The sequence below is a fragment of the Narcine bancroftii genome, chromosome 2 (genome assembly GCF_036971445.1).
Source record: "Narcine bancroftii isolate sNarBan1 chromosome 2, sNarBan1.hap1, whole genome shotgun sequence".
Taxonomy (NCBI): Eukaryota; Metazoa; Chordata; class Chondrichthyes; order Torpediniformes; family Narcinidae; genus Narcine; species Narcine bancroftii.
This window is the reverse complement of record NC_091470.1, coordinates 276,994,451-277,012,149: the sequence shown is the minus strand read 5'-3', so window position 1 is coordinate 277,012,149 and position 17,699 is coordinate 276,994,451. Positions and strand designations below refer to the sequence as shown.

Here is a 17,699-nt window from a genome sequence, read left to right as displayed (position 1 = left end):
TACACTTTGTGGCGTGTAATGCCCACGCTGTTTTTGGATTTGGACATGGCCGAGATTTGCGCAATTTGTCTGCAGGAAGCTGATCGCCGACACTGTTGTTACCCATAGAGGGTTAATCCCTGGGAGCAGCAGCCTTGTCTGCGTAACTGGCCCCAACCGCGCGTGCTCATCACCGGCACTCCCTTGTCCGTAGAGTACACCACACTGAGGTCGGCCGGCGTTGTACAGGCGCAGAACGTCTAATCCACCTTATCTGGTGGGAAGCAAGAGGGTGTGACGTCAAAGATCGCTGATTGGCTCCCATTGAGTCTGGGGTACGAGGTGCGGGAGGCAACAAATTAATTGACAGAGCGGGAGGAGATTTGCAGCCAGTCGGGAGGCGCAGGGAAAAGGCAGCAGACAACTGGCCCGAGGTTAGTACAGCCCCTCCTGGGTCATCCCAGACCCCCAGCCCACAGAGCGGCAGACCCTAGGACATCCAAGTCCCGAGCCCTTGGATCCCAGAACCTCGGAGTGCAACCCCCTCGCCTTGGACGTAGCCGGCAGCAGCGGCACCAGGTCCCAACATGGAATACAGCAATACGAAGCCGCAGCTCTCATCCCGGGCTAATGCCTTCTCCATTGCAGCACTTATATCAACGGGAAACTCCAAGGACAAGGAGCTGCAGGAGAACACAATCAAACCCCTCGGTAAGTCAAGCCCTGTTCTGCCTGAGCTCACTAGCCAGAATGGTGAAAGAGTTGAGTCGTTGCGTGGTGGTGAGATGGGGCCGGGGGAAGGGGTGCTCCAGAACTGGGCAGTCGCCATGCAATACCTGGCAAACTTAACTTTAATTGAAAGGATTGCGTTGACCTGTGGTTTCCATGAAATATTCCTGTGAGGCGTTTTACTCAAAGCGGGTGAAGAGACATGGTCGCGCGCGTCACGTTGGAGGGTCGCCCTTGGGTCTAGCCAATTAGTGAACGGTGGGTCTATGGAGCGGGGAGACCCGTACTCAGCGCCTGATCCGATGCATTCACCTTGACAATTGCTTTCACACGCCTTTTCTCCCACTGCACAGAACAATTTGTGGAGAAGTCTTCTTGTTCTCAAGCCCTGGGTGATCTGGGCGGCCTGGAACTGGGAGATTACAGTAGCGGCGGCTCTCCGGCGTGCACCGAACCCCTCATCCCCACTGCCCCCAGTGTCCCCAGCGCCGAAATGGCCAAGATCAGTTGCAACTTGGAAACCAAAGAACTGTGGGACAAGTTCCATGAGCTGGGCACGGAAATGATCATCACCAAATCCGGCAGGTAGGCCTTGGGGTTCTCCCGCAATCGGATCTCCGGCCCTTTAAACTGGCTCTCTCTTGAAGTTTTAATCCAAACACTGTTACTGGATTCAAGTTTGAGGGAACGTTTCGTTCAAACAAGGTCAAATCGCGGGACTGGACAACTGATTTATTTAAATAGAGGTTTGACTTCAGGAAACATTTTTAAATGAATGGTAAACCTTTATATTTCGTTTAATTCCGCTGAGCACCGGGAAACCCCCAAACGAAATTTCTCCGAGCATAGGACAGCGATAAGCGAGGGACGGGTTTGGTTTTGCAAAGATAGGTGAGTGGGGGGCGGACGGGACGAGGCGCTCAATCTCCTCGTGATCCCCTCCACAACGAAAGCAGTTCGACTCGCGCAGTCATCGGGAGAAGGAACAGAAAGTTTAAATCAGGAATTGTATGGTAATTATTTTCACGGCGACTATCGCAACTAATCTTTGAAAATTATTTTGTTAAATGAACTAACAAAAGTAGTGCTGTAATAATTACATGTAATAACTTTGAAAATGACAATATTTCCGATTAAGGCCAGCCAATTCTGTTTATGGGATCATTATTAACAATCACACATTTGGTTGCCATAATGTCCGATCCGCTGCATCTCGCCTACTCTCTATGGAAGAATGTTTCCAGGGCTCGGATCGGCAACGACACCCGGAAGCGCAGGTGTTAGAGGCAGGAGTCACTTCAAGGGGGTACACAACACGGGAAGGTTGGAGCATGGAGAGAGGAGACTTTTCGTGATTGTGGTGAAAGCGGAGCGAGATCGTTCGTGGCTCTGCATCCTATCGGCTGGAAACCAACCCTGCAAACAGTGCGGATGCAAACGCCGCTTGAGGCGGCAGAATGTTGCTCTCCAGTCCCCGAAAGGGGACGGACGGAGGAGGGGTGGGGGGTGACGGAGGCAAGTGAGCGGGTCTGAGAGGTTTGGGGGTGAACGGGTCTGTGTTGGGGGGGGGGGTGAGCGGGTCTGTGTTGGGGGGTGGATGAGCGGGTCTGTGTTGGGGGGATGAACGGATCTGGGAGGTTTGGTGGGCGGGTCTGTGGTGGTGAGTGGATCTGTGGGGGGGGGGGTGGTGGTGGTGCGGAGATCAGGTCTTGGGAGAGTGGACGTGGGGGGTGGGGAGAATGGTGAGCGGGTGAGGGATGGGGTTGGGGTGGAGAACCGGTCGTCTGGACAGGAACGCGGACACGTTTTGTTATTTCATCCGGACTTGCTCATGACCCTACTGAGAATGACATTCGAATTGAATACTTGCTGTTTTCCCCGCCGTCTCCAGCTGCCAAGGTTATCGGTTGGACTCGTAGATGCGTTGATCTGTGGGACGGATAGTTTTAAAGAGTTGTTCCCTTCCTGTGGCCTGTTTCAGGAGAATGTTCCCAACTATCCGCGTCTCCCTCTCTGGAGTGGATTCCGAGGCTAAGTACATCGTGTTGATGGACATCGTGGCGGTAGACAACAAGCGTTATCGCTACGCCTATCATCGCTCTTCCTGGCTGGTAGCGGGCAAAGCCGATCCGCCGCTTCCTGCAAGGTGCGGCCCCTCGAGTGCTCTTCGCTATTGTTGGAGCGGCCCAATGGCCAGAATCACCCTCCCGTAATCTCTCCCAACCCGGAAAATGTAAATCAGAACTCTGCCGAAACTGGAGATGTGCAATAAAAACAGAATATGCGGAAACAGAAGGCTCTTCCACTGGACTGGTTCTTTCTCCACAGACCCTACTTGTCCTGAGTGTTTCCAGCATTTTCTCTTTTTATTTCAGGTCTGGTTGCTCCAGGAATCAGTTCGGTGAGTCCCAAATGAGCAGCCAGGATAGGTTTCCTTAGGGAAAACCGTGAGAAAATTTCCATGTGTTGGTTTGCTGAGAACATAACTCCCAGCAACCAAAACTCTGAATTAAAGACACCCCGTGCTAGTCATAAAATATACTGAGCGAGGAGCAACAGCGGGCTAAAAAAAATTGAGGGCATACCCTTTATCCCAGTCACTCTCATCTAGAATTTAAGATATACTTGCAACCACCTTAAACCAAATCAGTCTAACCACATCGCCTTAATATCACTCACTCTGGCTCTAACCACAATCAGCATCCCCAATCACACTGGCCTAATGATCGTCCTATCCCCAATCCCAAAATCTTTAAAGAAAACTCAATCCATTTAACCTACCCTGACTGTATTCCCCCTCAACCTGGTCTTCAAATCATCCTAACGCGCCCTCACCATAACCCCATTTCTCAATCACTGCAAATCCTACTTTCACCAACCCTCTCACCTGACCCTAACTATGGATCAGTGCGATTCTTGGGGAACTATATCAAAGCAGAACTCCCAAATTGGCTCTGAGAATTGACTGAGTTCCCGAACTGCAGTACAATAAGGCAAAGGTCTTGCATTTCCACTTGTAAAAGTTAATACAATCAAAGCTACAGCGGTCGACAGAGAGAGAGAGAGCGGCCCGTGGTTCAAATCGCATCTTGCACTGATCCCGATTCCAGAATTCGCTGAACTATCCTGACGCCTTGCTCGGCCCTTCTGCCATCACTCTCCGTACCCTCGATCCTACCATTCCCGGCCGCCCCTGTTCCTCCTTCACCCTGTTCCCTGACCCTCGTCTCCTGATTTCAGGTTGTATGTGCACCCAGACTGTCCGTTCACGGGGGAGCAACTTTCGAAACAAATGGTCTCCTTTGAGAAGGTGAAACTCACCAACAACGAGTTGGATCAACATGGTCACGTGAGTTGCTCTACGTTTGTTTCGGGAAATCCCAGGCGCCGGAGCCGGACAACATTGAACAAATTATTTCCCGGTCGTCCCTGGTATCCGGCCAGGCGTTATCTGTGGGCACGCTCCGAGGATCACCGGGCTCTTTGACAACCCGAGCTCCGGTCAGTGTAGAAGCAGAAACCTGCAACCTGCTGCCAGGCTCTCAGTTAGCCGCTCGAACACTGTTCCAATCATCATTCTAATTCCACACACCAGGAGCTCGCCACCATGAGCAGACTCCACGCAATTTATTTACCCGGTTACACTGGTAAATCTAAATTACTCCTCACTGAACCCACACTAGGGGTGCCATTGTGGGGAGGTTGACAGTAATACTATTCATGTTTGGAATATCCCCCACACTGCCCCTTTCACCTGACTTCTTCACCTCACTAATTGTGTGCGGGTGGGTATTAAACATTAAAACATTAATGTACAGGCCCTTTGGCTCCATGTTGTGCCGAACCGTATAAAAGTGCTACTCTACAACCCTCTCCTTTCCTTTCGTCCATGTGCCTATCTAATAATCTTTTCAAGGCCCCTAATGTTTCAGCCTCTACCACCACTCCTGGCAATGCAGTCCCGGCCTCAACATCTCTGTGTAAAATACCCTGATCCCTGATGTCCCCTATACTTCCCTCCCTTAATCTTAGACATGTGTCCTCTGGTGGTTGTTTTTCCCACCTTAGGAAACAGGCTGTTCAACCTATCTCTGCCTCTCATAATTTTGTAGACCTCGATTAAGTCCCCTTTCATCTTTCTTTGTTCCGAAGAGAAAAGTCCCAGCTTTGCCAACCTTGCCCTCCAATCCAGGGCAATATCCTGGTAAATCTCCTCTGCACCTTTTCCAATAGCCTCCACATCCTTCCTATAATGAAGCGACCAGAACTGGACACAATATTCCAAATGTGGTCTCACAAGAGACATAAAGCTGCAACATGACCATACAGGTGTGCAAAACCAAAGGTGCGCCTGTGTATACAGATGTGTGTGTGTGTGTGTGTGTGTGTATGTGTGGGATTAACATGTTGGATATAATTCGGAAATTTGTGAATTTCTTCCAGTTGTAACTTTTAATTGAATTGCCACTTAAGCAGCCAATTGTGAAGATTAACGACGGCGGAGATACGCAGTTGGAGTAGTCCGCTGCTTAAGGACTGTTTTCTTAACTGGGTTCCTCGCCGTTTCCCTGGCGAGATTGGGTGAGATTAGGTTCAGGGAATCTGGGCCAGAAGGTCAGCCGGAGATCATCAGCATCGTTGGTAACTGCCTTCGGCTTCATTGCAACCCCGAACGTCCGTCCAGTCCCATCCCCCACCCTAGGCTCATATCTTGGGGTTGGGGTTGGGTTGGGGCGCGGCTTGGGGAAGCCTCTAACGGTGATGAATTCAATCCACAGATAATTCTGAACTCCATGCACAAGTACCAGCCACGGGTCCACATCATCAGAAAGAAAGACCACACTGCATCCCTGGTCAACCTCAAATCGGAGGAGTTCCGCACCTTCATCTTCCCAGAGACCGTTTTCACTGCAGTTACTGCGTATCAAAACCAACTGGTGAGTCGTCGGATACCAGCTCAGATCCAGACTCGCTGCTGGACTGACGCCGATCTCGTCGGGCGTCAACCCGCAAAGAGCCCAGGATCTTTATAAATGTAATGAATTAATTCTTTGAAACAAGAGGTAATTGTGACAAAGGTAACCGGGACAAAGACAACGGCGACAAGGGGTCACCGGCCAGAGGTCATCCACCAGGACAGGTCACCGGGCAGAAGTCACCCGGAAAGAGGTCAGTGATTATAAGGCCTTCTTGGAGTACTCGTGGGATCAGAGAGTGTGATTTATTTCACGAGGGCCAACTGACGCCCCACCAGAGGAAAAGGGAGCGCATATTAACCGCAGGTTTGTCACCCCGGGTAAAGTCGTGGGTAAAATGCAGTCTTTGTAAATCTGAAGTCAAAACAGAAAGTGCTGGAAACATTCAGCAGATTAGACAGCATTTGTGGAGGGGGACACAGTCATGTTTCAGGTAAACGACTCTTTCCCAGAAGTGGGTCCTGGTAAGCTCAATGACTTGTGTACAACCTGGCCACAAGCGGTTGAACTCCTGGGCGCACTGGTGCTGTATCGCGACATCAGCCACCTCCCCAGAGACAGGATCTGCCGCTTGGACGCGGCTGTTATTGAGGACAGTGAAGATTGGGGAAGTGAGACCAACAAATGAGAAAGGTGTGTTGAGGGCCGACGGTGGCGCCTCGACAGTCCTTGCTGTGACTTCAGACAACCGTATTCGACCCCGATCTCCCGGGGTGTCTGCGTGGAGACTGTTCATTCACGTGAGGTTTTTCTGGTCTCCTCTCGCCTCCCAAAGACATCAGGGTCGATGAGTTGATTTGCCTCATTAAATTCCATAGGCTCATGGAGAATGTGGGTGAGAATGAGGAGACAAAGGTTTACAGGGGAATTAGTGGGGGATGATGATTCGGCATAGAATCGATGGGCCGACTGTCCATTACGTAAATGTGAAATGATCCGCTAAAGAATACCACTCGACCCTGTCACACTCCCGGGACGGTAACCGAAAAAGGAATGGGAGTTTCGAGAGTTCTGAGTGCCACGGTTAGGGTAGCGGTTAACTCGCCCGACCCTGCGGGGTCGTCCTCCCCGTGTCTGCGTGGGTTTCCTCCTCCCACCCTTCAAATGATACGGGGTTTTAGGTTAATTGGGATATTTGGGCAGCACGGGCTCGTAGCCCTGATAGGGCCTGTTACCGAGCTGGATGTCTACATTTTTTAAAAATGACCGTCCCTCTCTTTCTATCCACAGCCACTGCCTGACTTGCTGACCGTTTCCAGCAGGTTCTGTCATTGATTCAGGTTTCCTGCATCTGCAATTTGTTTTGCTTTATTCTGAATGTATAGGGTTGATGTGCGCCAAGCGCTTGACAGCGAGGTTTCCCGTTGTGTTTCTGTCCTGCAGATTACTAAACTAAAAATCGACAGTAACCCTTTCGCCAAAGGTTTCCGAGACTCCTCCCGACTCACGGATATGGAGAGGTACGGTCTCCCCGAGTAAGGCCCTTTCTTCTTAATTATTTTATATTGTAAATGCCGCGGTTCATAAAATGTTAAACAAAAGCCATATGACAGAAACAAATATGTTAATAGTAAAGTTAATACTTAGAGCTTGAAAAGTTATCTGCTTCCGTTTTGAAACTTGGTTGAGCCGTCGCCGCGGGCATCATTTCATCAATCAATAGCTGGTTGTTGGGAAGATGTGGGTGGGTAGACGCCCCCAGTTCCGCTCGTCACTGAGTAGGAAATTATTGTGTGTGATCGCAGCTCGCAGTTACACTACCGCTGAAACCAATCAACTTCCCCGCTGCCTCTACGCCTCGATAACCCCGCGCTCCGACGAAAACCCTGACACCGCTCATCGGCCACCTCGTGGCCCTCCTCTATCCACACCCGCAGGAACAGCAGGAAGGCGCTTTGCGGAGTACCGTTGTCCCCGCTGGTCACTGCTATGCAGAACTGGGTCACTTTGCTGACCCACCGACTTCCAGTTACCCCATTTAACAACACCACCCCCATGCCCGAGTTCGGGGCCGATACCGCCCAAGGTTTAACGAGATGGGTGGCAACTGAGCAGATTTCTCTCAAGATTATCGTTCTCGCTCCACCCCCTCCAATTTCCCTCCCAGCCTCCTCTGCCTTCTTGTCCACGTGGAACTTTTGGGGATAAATACAGAGCGGCTGTCGCTGTTGTGCGGGAAACGAACAGGATGATTGCGTGCATGCCTGAGAGTTTTGTGTTTTCATGGAATTTGTGAGCTGAGCTAGACCGGCGTCAGACACTCGGGATGGGAAACAATAAAATCACCAATAGAAAATGCAATGGAAGAGCAAAAGAACGGCGCGGCAAACAGAGAATTGGATAGAGGGAGTCACAACGAGGCAATAGGATCCAGAAGTCACTGGGATCCGGGAGTCACTGAAATGTGGGAAACGATGGGATTTTGGATACAATTTTTTTTAAAATTAGACGTACAGCACGGTATCGGGCCATTTCAGCCCACGAGTCCGTGCAGCTCAACGACACCCCGATACGTTTTTGAAAATAGAGGGGAAACTGAAGACCCCGGATAAAATCCACGCAGATACGGGGAGAACGTTCAAACTCCTTACAGGCAGGTCCCGATCGTTGACGCTGTAAAGGTGTTGCACTAACCGCGAAGCCAACCGTGCCGCCCCATATGGACTTCGGGATCCTGAGTCATTGGGATTCGGGAGACAATGGGATCCGAGCAACAGTGGGCCCGGGAGTCACTGGATCTGGAACCAGTGGGGTCTGGGATTACTGGGATCAGATTTCAGATCTATTGTCAGCGCAGCAGAATTACCACTAGAAATAAGAAATAACTGTACACATCTTAAAGATATAAACAAATAAAAGATCTGCAAACAGATAACGAATGTAAACAATGCGCAATACAGAGAGGACAGAAGAAAATCAATAAAATATACAAGTAAGAGTCCTTAAACAAGTCTTTGATAGAATTTGTTGTTGAGGAGTCTGATGGTGGAGGGGTAGCAGCTGTTCCTGAACCTGGTGATGCTAGTTTTGTGGCACCTAAACTCCTTTCCTAATGGCAGCAGCAAGTTCAAAGTGTGCTGGTTGGTAAGGGTCTTTGATGATTGTTGCTGCTCTCCTAAGGCAGTGTTCCCTGTAGATGTACTCAATAGTGTGGAGGGTTTTGCCTGTGATGTCCTGGGCTGTGTCCACTACCTTTTGGAGGGCTTTTTGTTCAAGGGTATTGGTGATCTCATCAGCGCACTTTCCACCACATCTCTGAAGAAATTTACTCAAGTTTCTGGTGTCATATCAAACTTCCACAAATTCCTGAGGAAGTAGAGGTGCTGATGTGCTATCTTCACGATGCCATTAGTGTGTTGGGACCAGGAAAAATAGTCTGAGATAATGACTCCCAAGAACTTAAATTTGCTCACCCTCTCCATCTCTGATCTCCCAATGACCACTGGATTGTATACCTCTAGCTTTCCTTTCCTGAAGTCAACAATCAATTCCTTGGTTTGAATGACATTGAATGCAAAGTTGTTGTAGGTGCACCATTCAGCCAAGTTTTCAATCTCCATCCTGTGTGCTGACTCATCCCCTTCTTTTATACCACCGACTACTGTAGCAAATTTGTAGATGGTGTTATTGTGGTAATGAACCACACAGTCGTAGGTGTAAAGTGAGTATAGGAGGGAGCTAAGAACACAGCCCTGTGGTGCTCCAGTACTGATGGAGATTTTGGAGGATCCTGGAGACAATGAGATCCGGGAGTCACTTGCAACCGAAAATCGGTAGGATCTGGAGTCAGTGGAATCTGGAAGTCACTGAGATCCTATAGGCACGGGGGTCCAGGAATCAGTGGGATCGGGAGTCAGTGGGACCCGAGAGTCACTAAGATCCAGGAGACAAAAAAGAGATTCATGTGAATCAATGGGATCCGGAAATCAATGGGATCTGAAACGCGGCGAGAACGGACATTGAACTTTCAAAACGGAATTGGATTTATAAGGAAGCATAAAGAGACGAACTCAATGTATTGTGCTGTATCATTTCCGTGATTGTATTCCAAGAATAAAAATGTAAAGTGATTCTTTAAACTGTTGGTTCTGACTTTGAAAATGGCCGTTCATCTTAAATCTTTAATTTTTATCATAACCCATTTGCTGAATTGTAAGGTTGGCGATGGGAAATGTTGCTGGGAGATTCATAGAAATGGAATGGATTGCAGAGAGTGAGAAATAGAGAACTGAATAATAGTGGCAGATATCGACATCAGGATATTGGTCTGAAAAGCTGGACTCAGTTTGAACTGGCAGGAAGTGAAATTCTCTGCTCAATCAGCACAGCACAGGAATCTACCAATCACCTGAGGCGATTCACATCATTAAAGGGGTCGGATTCAGGCTGGCGCTAGATCCCAAGTGAAGGATTTTCTGGAATGCCCGCGAGATGGCTTTCTCGAGAAGTTTGTGGTCGAGCCCACGAAAGGCAAAAGGCAGTTCTAAATTTGGTGCTGTGCAATGAATTGGATTTGATTCGGGATCTTTGTAAAAGAACCATTCGGTGGTAGTGATCATAATGTACAATTTCAGAGGGAGCCAGCTAAAACTGTCGGTATTACATTCGAGTGTTGGTACGAGGGAGGAGCTGACCAAAGTTGATTGTAAGGGGACCCCAGCGGAGAAGACGGTAGAGGAGCAAGGGCAGGAGTTTATGGGAATAATTTAAAAAACGTATGACCGTTTCATCCCAAAGAAAAAGACGCATCCCAAAGGGACTGAGAGGCAACTCTCAAATATCATAAAATCAAGAGAGCATAACATCACAGTATTGCAAAAATTGGCGGGAAGCCAGCTTTTTAAAAAACGAGCAGATGGGGCTTTAGAAAGTGGGGGGGGGGGGTGGGGGGGGGTGGGGGGGGGGGCTGAAGGTGGATCAGTCACCTGGGCCAGATGGACCACATCCGAGAGTTCAGAAAGAGGTGGCTGGAGAGTTTGCCATTGCATTAAGATCTTCCAGGGATCACTAGAGTTGAGAATGGTTCCAGAGGACTGGAAAGTTGCAATTTTCAATTGTATTTTTCCTTTCAACCCCATTCTCTTGTCTTCTTCCCACAATCTTCAATGCTCTTACAAATTTAAAAAAAACTTTAAACCTCTATATCTACCCATTGACCTGGCCTCCACTGCAGTTTGTGGCAAAGGATGCCAGATTCTCTACCTGGTGGCTGAAGAAACTTCTCATCTCTGTTCTGAAGGGACACCCTTTTATTTTGAGGCCACGCCCCCTGGTCTTACATCCTCCCCCTACTGAAAACATCTTCTCCATGTCCCCTCTATCTAGCGTTTTCAATATTCATAGGTTTCAATGAGGGACCCCCCCACCTCCACCATAGCCCTTCATTTTTCTAAGATCCAGCAAAATGTAGCCCCACAGCCATCAAACCCTCCTCATTTGTTCACCCTATCATCCCTAGGATCATTCTCATAAACATCTCTGAACTATCTATAATGTCACCACATCCTTCCTTAGATATGAGGCCCAAAATGGCTTGAGTAATATTCCAAATGTGGTCTGACCAATGCGTAAGCATTACATCTTTGCTTTAATTTTCTAATCCTCTCAAAGTGAATGCTAACATTGCATCTGCTTTCCTTATTACGGACTCAACCTGCAAGATAACCTACACCAGGAGTCCTAAGTCCCTTGGGATCTCTGCTTTCTGAATTTTCTCCCCTTTTAGAAAATAGTCCACTTCTTTATTTCTTCTACCAAAGTGCATGGTTATACACTTCTCCACCCTTCATTTCAGCTGCCACTTTTTTTTTCCATTTTCTAAATCTGCAAACTCCCTGGTTTCTCAACACTCTCCGCCCTTTCATCTATCTCTGTAACATCCGCAATCTGGGCACAAAGCCATCAATTTCATAATCTAAATAATTTAAATACAGCGTGAAAAGTAGCGGACCCAAATCCAACCATTAGCCAGGCAGCCAATTTTCTATCTTCTTCAATACCATGGGATCCTATTTTGTTTAGTAGCCTCATGTGTGACACCTTGTCAAATCCAAGTAAACAACATCATTGATTGCTTGTTACCTCCTCAAAGAATTCCAACAGATTTGTCATGCAAGATTTCCCCTAGATCATGTTGACTTCCGCCGATGTGCTCTCAAGTTGCCCAAAACCTTATCCTTCATTATGGACTCTAGAATCCTGCCAACCACTGAAATTAGGATAACTGGCCTATAATTTTCCTGCCCTTTACCTCTGTCCCTTCTTAAAGAGTGCAAAGACATATGAATGACAGAGCAGATTCGATGGGCCAAATGACCTGATTCTTCCCCAAAATTTTATAGTAGTATGGATATGAGGATGTGTAAAAATTGGTTATGATTTATTGACCAATACAGCAGACACAAGAGGCGGAATGGCCTCAACGTGCTTTTATTTGTCTGTTGTTCACACTGCTTCGCCTGCGTTGCAGGGAAAGTGTGGAGAACCTCATCCAGAAGCACACCTATGCACGATCACCGATCCGGACCTATGGGGGCGAAGACGACGCCCTGGGAGAGGAAAGTCAAGCAGCACAGAACCGAGGTAAGAACATTCCGTGCCGGCCCACGCCCAGGACACCCTGCTACCTCAGTTAATGTTATAATGTGGGAAATGCAACAGCTAATCTGTGCACAGCATAAACCCACCAGCAGTGGTGTGACAGTGCCGGAATTGCAGCGTCTGCTTTGGCAGCGGTTTTGCATGCGTATACATGTGGACTCCGGCACGATAACAGCGTGATCCACCGTCCCAATGCAATCTTCTCCAATAAAACGGATATACAACGCATGCGCAACAAAACAAACTCCCCACGTCACACAGCGGTATACCTGATAAAGTGTTTTCTGTGGATACTGGGTGACCTACTGAGTTTCCCCAACACATTTGTTGTATTGCAATGGACCCCAGCGCCTGCAGACTTTCCGTGGAAACCGCCGTACTCCTCACACAGTCCTGCATTGAGTACACGCCTTACTGAGTGGTGTTACAGAACCTATAATACTGCAATGAATTTCACCAGCCTTGGAGCCAGATAGTTCCAGAGAAAGGCCAAGAAAATAATATTTATATGTAAAAGTGTAAGAATAGTTTAAACGTAGTCTGAAATTAAGCTTCTGATAAAAAAATCAAACGAACTGACAGATTTCTTTCATAATTCTAAAAATTGATTCATTAATTCCTGTCACATTGCCATTCCTCTCCAACTGCTTCGGAGGGCCGATGAAGCGATTAGCAGCAATCTCCTTACGTCTCAGACCAACATGGGACTGAGTTGGCTTGACCTGGGCTCAGTGCTCAGAGTTGGGGAAGGAATACCTTGAGCTACAGCTACTTTGGGGAACAGGTTCACTGTGGGAGAACTGGTCTGGGATCAGCTGCACTGGAAGAGAGATGCACTGGAGGAATTGCACTGGGGAGAGTTGCATTGGGAAGAATTGCAGTGGAGGAGAGCTGCATCGGGAGGAGTACTAGAGAAGGTACCCTGAAAGAGAGTTGCGCTGAGGGAGAGCTGCACTGGGGAAGAGGTGCACCAGAAGAGAGCTCCACTGTAGAAGAGCTGCACTGGAGGAGAGATCCACTGGCGGAGGGAGGAGGACTGCACTGGAGGTGAGCTGGACGGGAAAAGAGCTGCACTGACATCTATGCTGGCACATCGTCAAATGGTGTAATGTGGCAGAGATTGCCTGAAAACCATCAGGGAGAGGGATCCATTTGCCGTCGAAGGTGATTAATTAGAATGATGGTATGGGAAACATGTAGAAACACGTTTCTTTATGTCTCAGAGCTTAGTACTGGAGAGTGTGAATTCATTGAATGAACGTTGCCATGAAACAGAAGATTGGTGATTTTTATTTCGTATTCTTGAAACTTACTTTAGCAGGTTAGACACTTGAACTGCTTAAACCAGTGGTTCTCAACCGTTTTCTTTCCACTCAACATGCCACTTTAAGAATTCCTTATGCCATAAGTTCTCTATGATTAGTAAGGGATTGCTTAAAGTGTATGTGGGTGGGAAGGTTGAGAATCACTGTTCTAGATCCAATTGTTAATGAAATATTTTGCTTGAGAAAAATTGTTATTGGTCCATTTCCTTTGGAGTTATGAAACCTTGCACATAATGAGTCAATTAGGTACGATTAAAAGAATGTTGTCAAGCATTTTCTTTCCACCCACATACCATCTTCAGCAATCCCTTACTAATCGCAGAGCACCTATGGCATAGGGAATACTCAAAGTAGTATGTGAGTGGAAAGAAAAAGGTTGAGAACCACTGGCTCAATGGTCGCTTCTCACAGGGACCACGCCGATTACAGTGTTTGAGGCAAAGAGTGATTGTACTTATAGCTGACCTCCCATTGAAAGGGAGTTTATACAGTGAATTGGACTGAGAGCCTGGGGTTGATTTTGCACGCCTCGCTGTCAGAGCTGAAAGCACGTGTTGCACACTCATGTCCACACTTTTAGAAGCTTAGACACCCAGGTCAAGCGTCAGCCCGGGAATGCTGGCGATTAAAGTTGGCTTGTGCTAGCTCGTGCTTTAATGAGGAAACATGAAAGTCTGCAGGCGCTGTGATTGTAGTAAAAACACACCGAAATGCTGGAAAATCAGCCGATCTATTCAGCGTCCATAAAAAGCAAAGATATATTGCCAACGTTTCGGGCCTGAGCTCTTCTTCAAGCATTAACTAGGAGAAATTCGCTTTTTGCGCCGGATGCATCTGCATTGCACTCAGCTCAGATCACAAGAGGCCGGCCGTTCGGCCCAGCGTGTCCATCCAAGCATCAAATGTCCACCTGTACTGACCCAATTACCAACACTGCGTCCGTAATCATGGCGATTCAAGTCCATTACAATACAAATGTTTGGCGCTGGCGACCGAAGTCAACGTTCTTTCCCCATCCTGAGCTTATCTGAAAAAGTTGCAATTGGCCATCAGTGTGTGTGTGTGTGTGTGTGTGTGTGAGAGAGAGAGAGAAAGGGTGTGAGATAGTGGGTGTGTATGTGAGAGAGTGTGTGCGCGCGCGCGTGAGAGAACGAGTATGCATGTGTGTGGGTGTGTACGCGCGTGGAATGGTATACTTTAGTAAGTCTGGAGCTCCGGGAACCCAGCGGTGATGTGGCTCTTCCTGAAGGTACCCGTTGGATAGGCGTCTGGCCGGGTCATGACGGCGGATGATAACTGGGGCTTTTTCAGACTGTATGTTCAGTCGGGAAGACTGAAGCCAAGTCTCAGCTCACTGCTATTACATTGAAAAGAAAAAAACTTCCATAGGGTCCAGATGAAACCCTCCAAACGGGGACGTCGCTGAAGAGTCCGACACTAGCCAAGGCTGAGGCATTTATCAGCTGGCTTTCAATACTGTTCGTGGATGGCACTGTAAACCTCAGTGTCGCCATTTATAGGATTTACCAAAGCAAAATCTGCTCTCAAATAAATTACAGTCTTCTGCGGAATGATAGCAATTTAATTTAGTTGACAATAATGTAAAATGTACAAATTATTGTGACAGCACTTCCATTGTTTATTGAACGTGCTCGATGTAAAGACATGCAAAACACAAACATGCTGGAGAACCTCAGCAGGTCACGCAGCATCCGTAGGAAGTAAAGGGTAACCAACGTTTCGGGCCTTGCGCTTCACCATGTGTTGAACTCCGATGTAACAACTTCAAACTCATCGACCGACCCCTTCCGTAAAAATTTGCCAGTCTTGCGTTGGACAGGTCTGACGGGCCCGCTCATCTCGCACTACCCCCGAGTCGAGTCTGCTCATTCTCCTGGGTTTCAGGCACTACCGACCGTCTAGCCTATCCATGGGGGGGGGGGGGGGGAGTTACGGGGCAAACGCACGCACATGAAACTGGCTTGGTCAGCATGCGTAAATAGGGCCGAAGAGCCTGTTTCCGTGCGACTCTGTTAGAATCTAATTGTTGTCTGAGTTAGATACACTTTTTGTTGCTCTTTACAAAGGCAACTCTTATCTTCGGTTATGCTCATACATGTCATCCGGAAACCCCTTCCTTCCACGGGGTTATCCCCTAAGGAATGAAAAGGCAGGAGGGAAACGATTTGGGAGGGTGGGAGGTTTGGAATCGCATCGATACCCAGGATGGTGGCCATTTAGCGATGGCGGGCATTTATTCGTGTTAAATCTGAAAGACATTGTTAACCTGTGGCTTTAAGGGAAATGCTCGTGGGTTATAGATGACCATGGTCTCACTGAATGGTGGAACAGGCTTGAGAGGCGGAGTGGTCCGACATTTCTGCAGTGCGGTCCACTTGGCACCAATGATTCTGACCCCTGTCGACGGCGATTTCAGATTCGCTGAATTGGATTACCCTCAAGTTCAGCAACGAGGCCTGGGTTAAGAACAACCATCTGAACTCACGGCTGCAACGGTGCCCGGGACCAGGTCTCGATCTCCTGCCGTTCTACCGGAAGCAACCCTCGACCATTGCCCACCCACTGAACGCCCGTCCGCATCTTGTCCGATAAGGCCCAGAACTTGAACAAAGCACGCGCTGGGATTGATCATCTGCTGGAGCTTTGCGATGTTCTGATGTTCAGCGGTTCCGAGGGAAGGTCCCAACCGGCTGAGTTTTGGTTGCATGTGCTCCCTGCAGCGCATCTGATCTTCCTGCTTTATGTTGTTTTCCAGGTTCCGCATTTACGAGTTCGGACAACCTATCCCTCAGCACCTGGGTGGCTTCTTCCTGCAGCTTTCCGGGGTTCCAGCATCCCCAGTCGCTGGCAATCTCCACCACCACCGCTTCGCTCGCAGCCTCCGTCCCTCACCCCATGCAGGGCTCATTGCCGCAGTACAGTCGCATCGGGATGCCCCTGACCCCGGCCATCGCCAGCTCCATGCAAGGCAGCGGGCCCACCTTCCCCAGCTTTCACATGCCCCGCTACCACCACTACTTCCAGCAAGGTCCCTATGCTGCCATCCAAGGTCTGCGACACTCCTCTGCTGTGATGACCCACTTTGTGTGATTGACAGCGGGGCTGCATTCACCCAGGGACCATGGCGCTTGTGAAAGACGCTCAGAGCATCGGAGTCAATGCTCCAGACCAACAGCTCAACGGCGCTCCAAGCAGCAGCTCCTGCAGGGACACCGGCAGAAACTACAGCCCCCAGAATGCATCACAGGATCTGGACTACAATGCATTGCCGCAAAAGGACCACAACTCCCAGAATGCACCGTTGACGGGCAGGTTGCAGCAGCCGAGTCGAGGGAGGATGGGGCGCTCTCACTCCCAGCAGCATTGGCATAGTAGCGAGCTGTCAACACTGCAGTCAATCAGACTGAGTCACTGAACTGTATGGCACACACACTGCCCACTCAGCGAGCACCTGAAGGAAGTTCCTGCACCAGCCACACTGCTGTCAGAGGGTGCACTGCAGCCGGCATACTGAATGCCTGCGCATGCAGTCACATCTCGGATACCAACCGCCTGTGAGTGTGACAGTGTGCTGTGTGTGTACGTTTGAGAGTGTGACAATTTGTGTTAGAAGTGTGTGTCCCTTCGCGAATGCATATGTGTGTATCAGTGAATGTGTGTGTACATGAAAGATAAAATATATGTCTATCAGTGTGTGTGAATCGTATGTACGTGGAGCATGAATATGATGTGTGTGAGTGTGATGTGTGAGAGCATGAACATGTGTTTGTATGTGTGTGTGCCTGTGAATGTGTGTGTACACATGACACAGACTGTGTGAGACACACTGGAGAAGTTCTGGTTTTATTCCTTTCCAGGACCTGAGTGTTGCTGCCAATCCATGCCTGTCCCTAACTGTCCTCGAGAAGACGAGAATGAGCCACCTCCTGAACCACTGTAGTCATTCTGGTGAAGGTGCTCCATGTTGTTGTTGGGGAGTGAGGGACAATGAGGGACTGATGATAAATTTCCAAGTCTGGATGGATCTTGAAGGGAAGGCTAAAGAATCTGCTGCCCGTGTTCTGCTTGT

General features: G+C 48.7%; 1 protein-coding gene across 1 annotated transcript; it reads left to right on the top strand.

Annotated features, from left to right (window-relative positions):
* The first annotated feature begins 377 nt into the window (after positions 1-377).
* Positions 378-16,743, top strand: tbx20 (T-box transcription factor 20). The gene is made up of 8 exons (XM_069915408.1): positions 378-690; positions 1,062-1,293; positions 2,690-2,854; positions 3,949-4,057; positions 5,487-5,645; positions 7,068-7,149; positions 12,090-12,266; positions 16,386-16,743. Exons 1-8 carry the CDS (start codon positions 567-569, stop codon positions 16,718-16,720), a joined length of 1,383 nt encoding a protein of 460 aa, XP_069771509.1. The 5' UTR covers positions 378-566; the 3' UTR covers positions 16,721-16,743.
* The last annotated feature ends 956 nt before the right edge of the window (positions 16,744-17,699 follow it).

Excerpts from the sequence above, each read along its gene's own strand:
- tbx20 (XM_069915408.1), top strand. The coding sequence starts at position 567 with ATGGAATACAGCAATACGAAGCCGCAGCTCTCATCCCGGGCTAATGCC. Across the intron at positions 1,294-2,689 it reads ATCATCACCAAATCCGGCAG|GAGAATGTTCCCAACTATCC; the intron begins GTAGGCCTTGGG and ends GGCCTGTTTCAG. Across the intron at positions 7,150-12,089 it reads CACGGATATGGAGAGGTACG|AGGCGGAATGGCCTCAACGT; the intron begins GTCTCCCCGAGT and ends AGCAGACACAAG.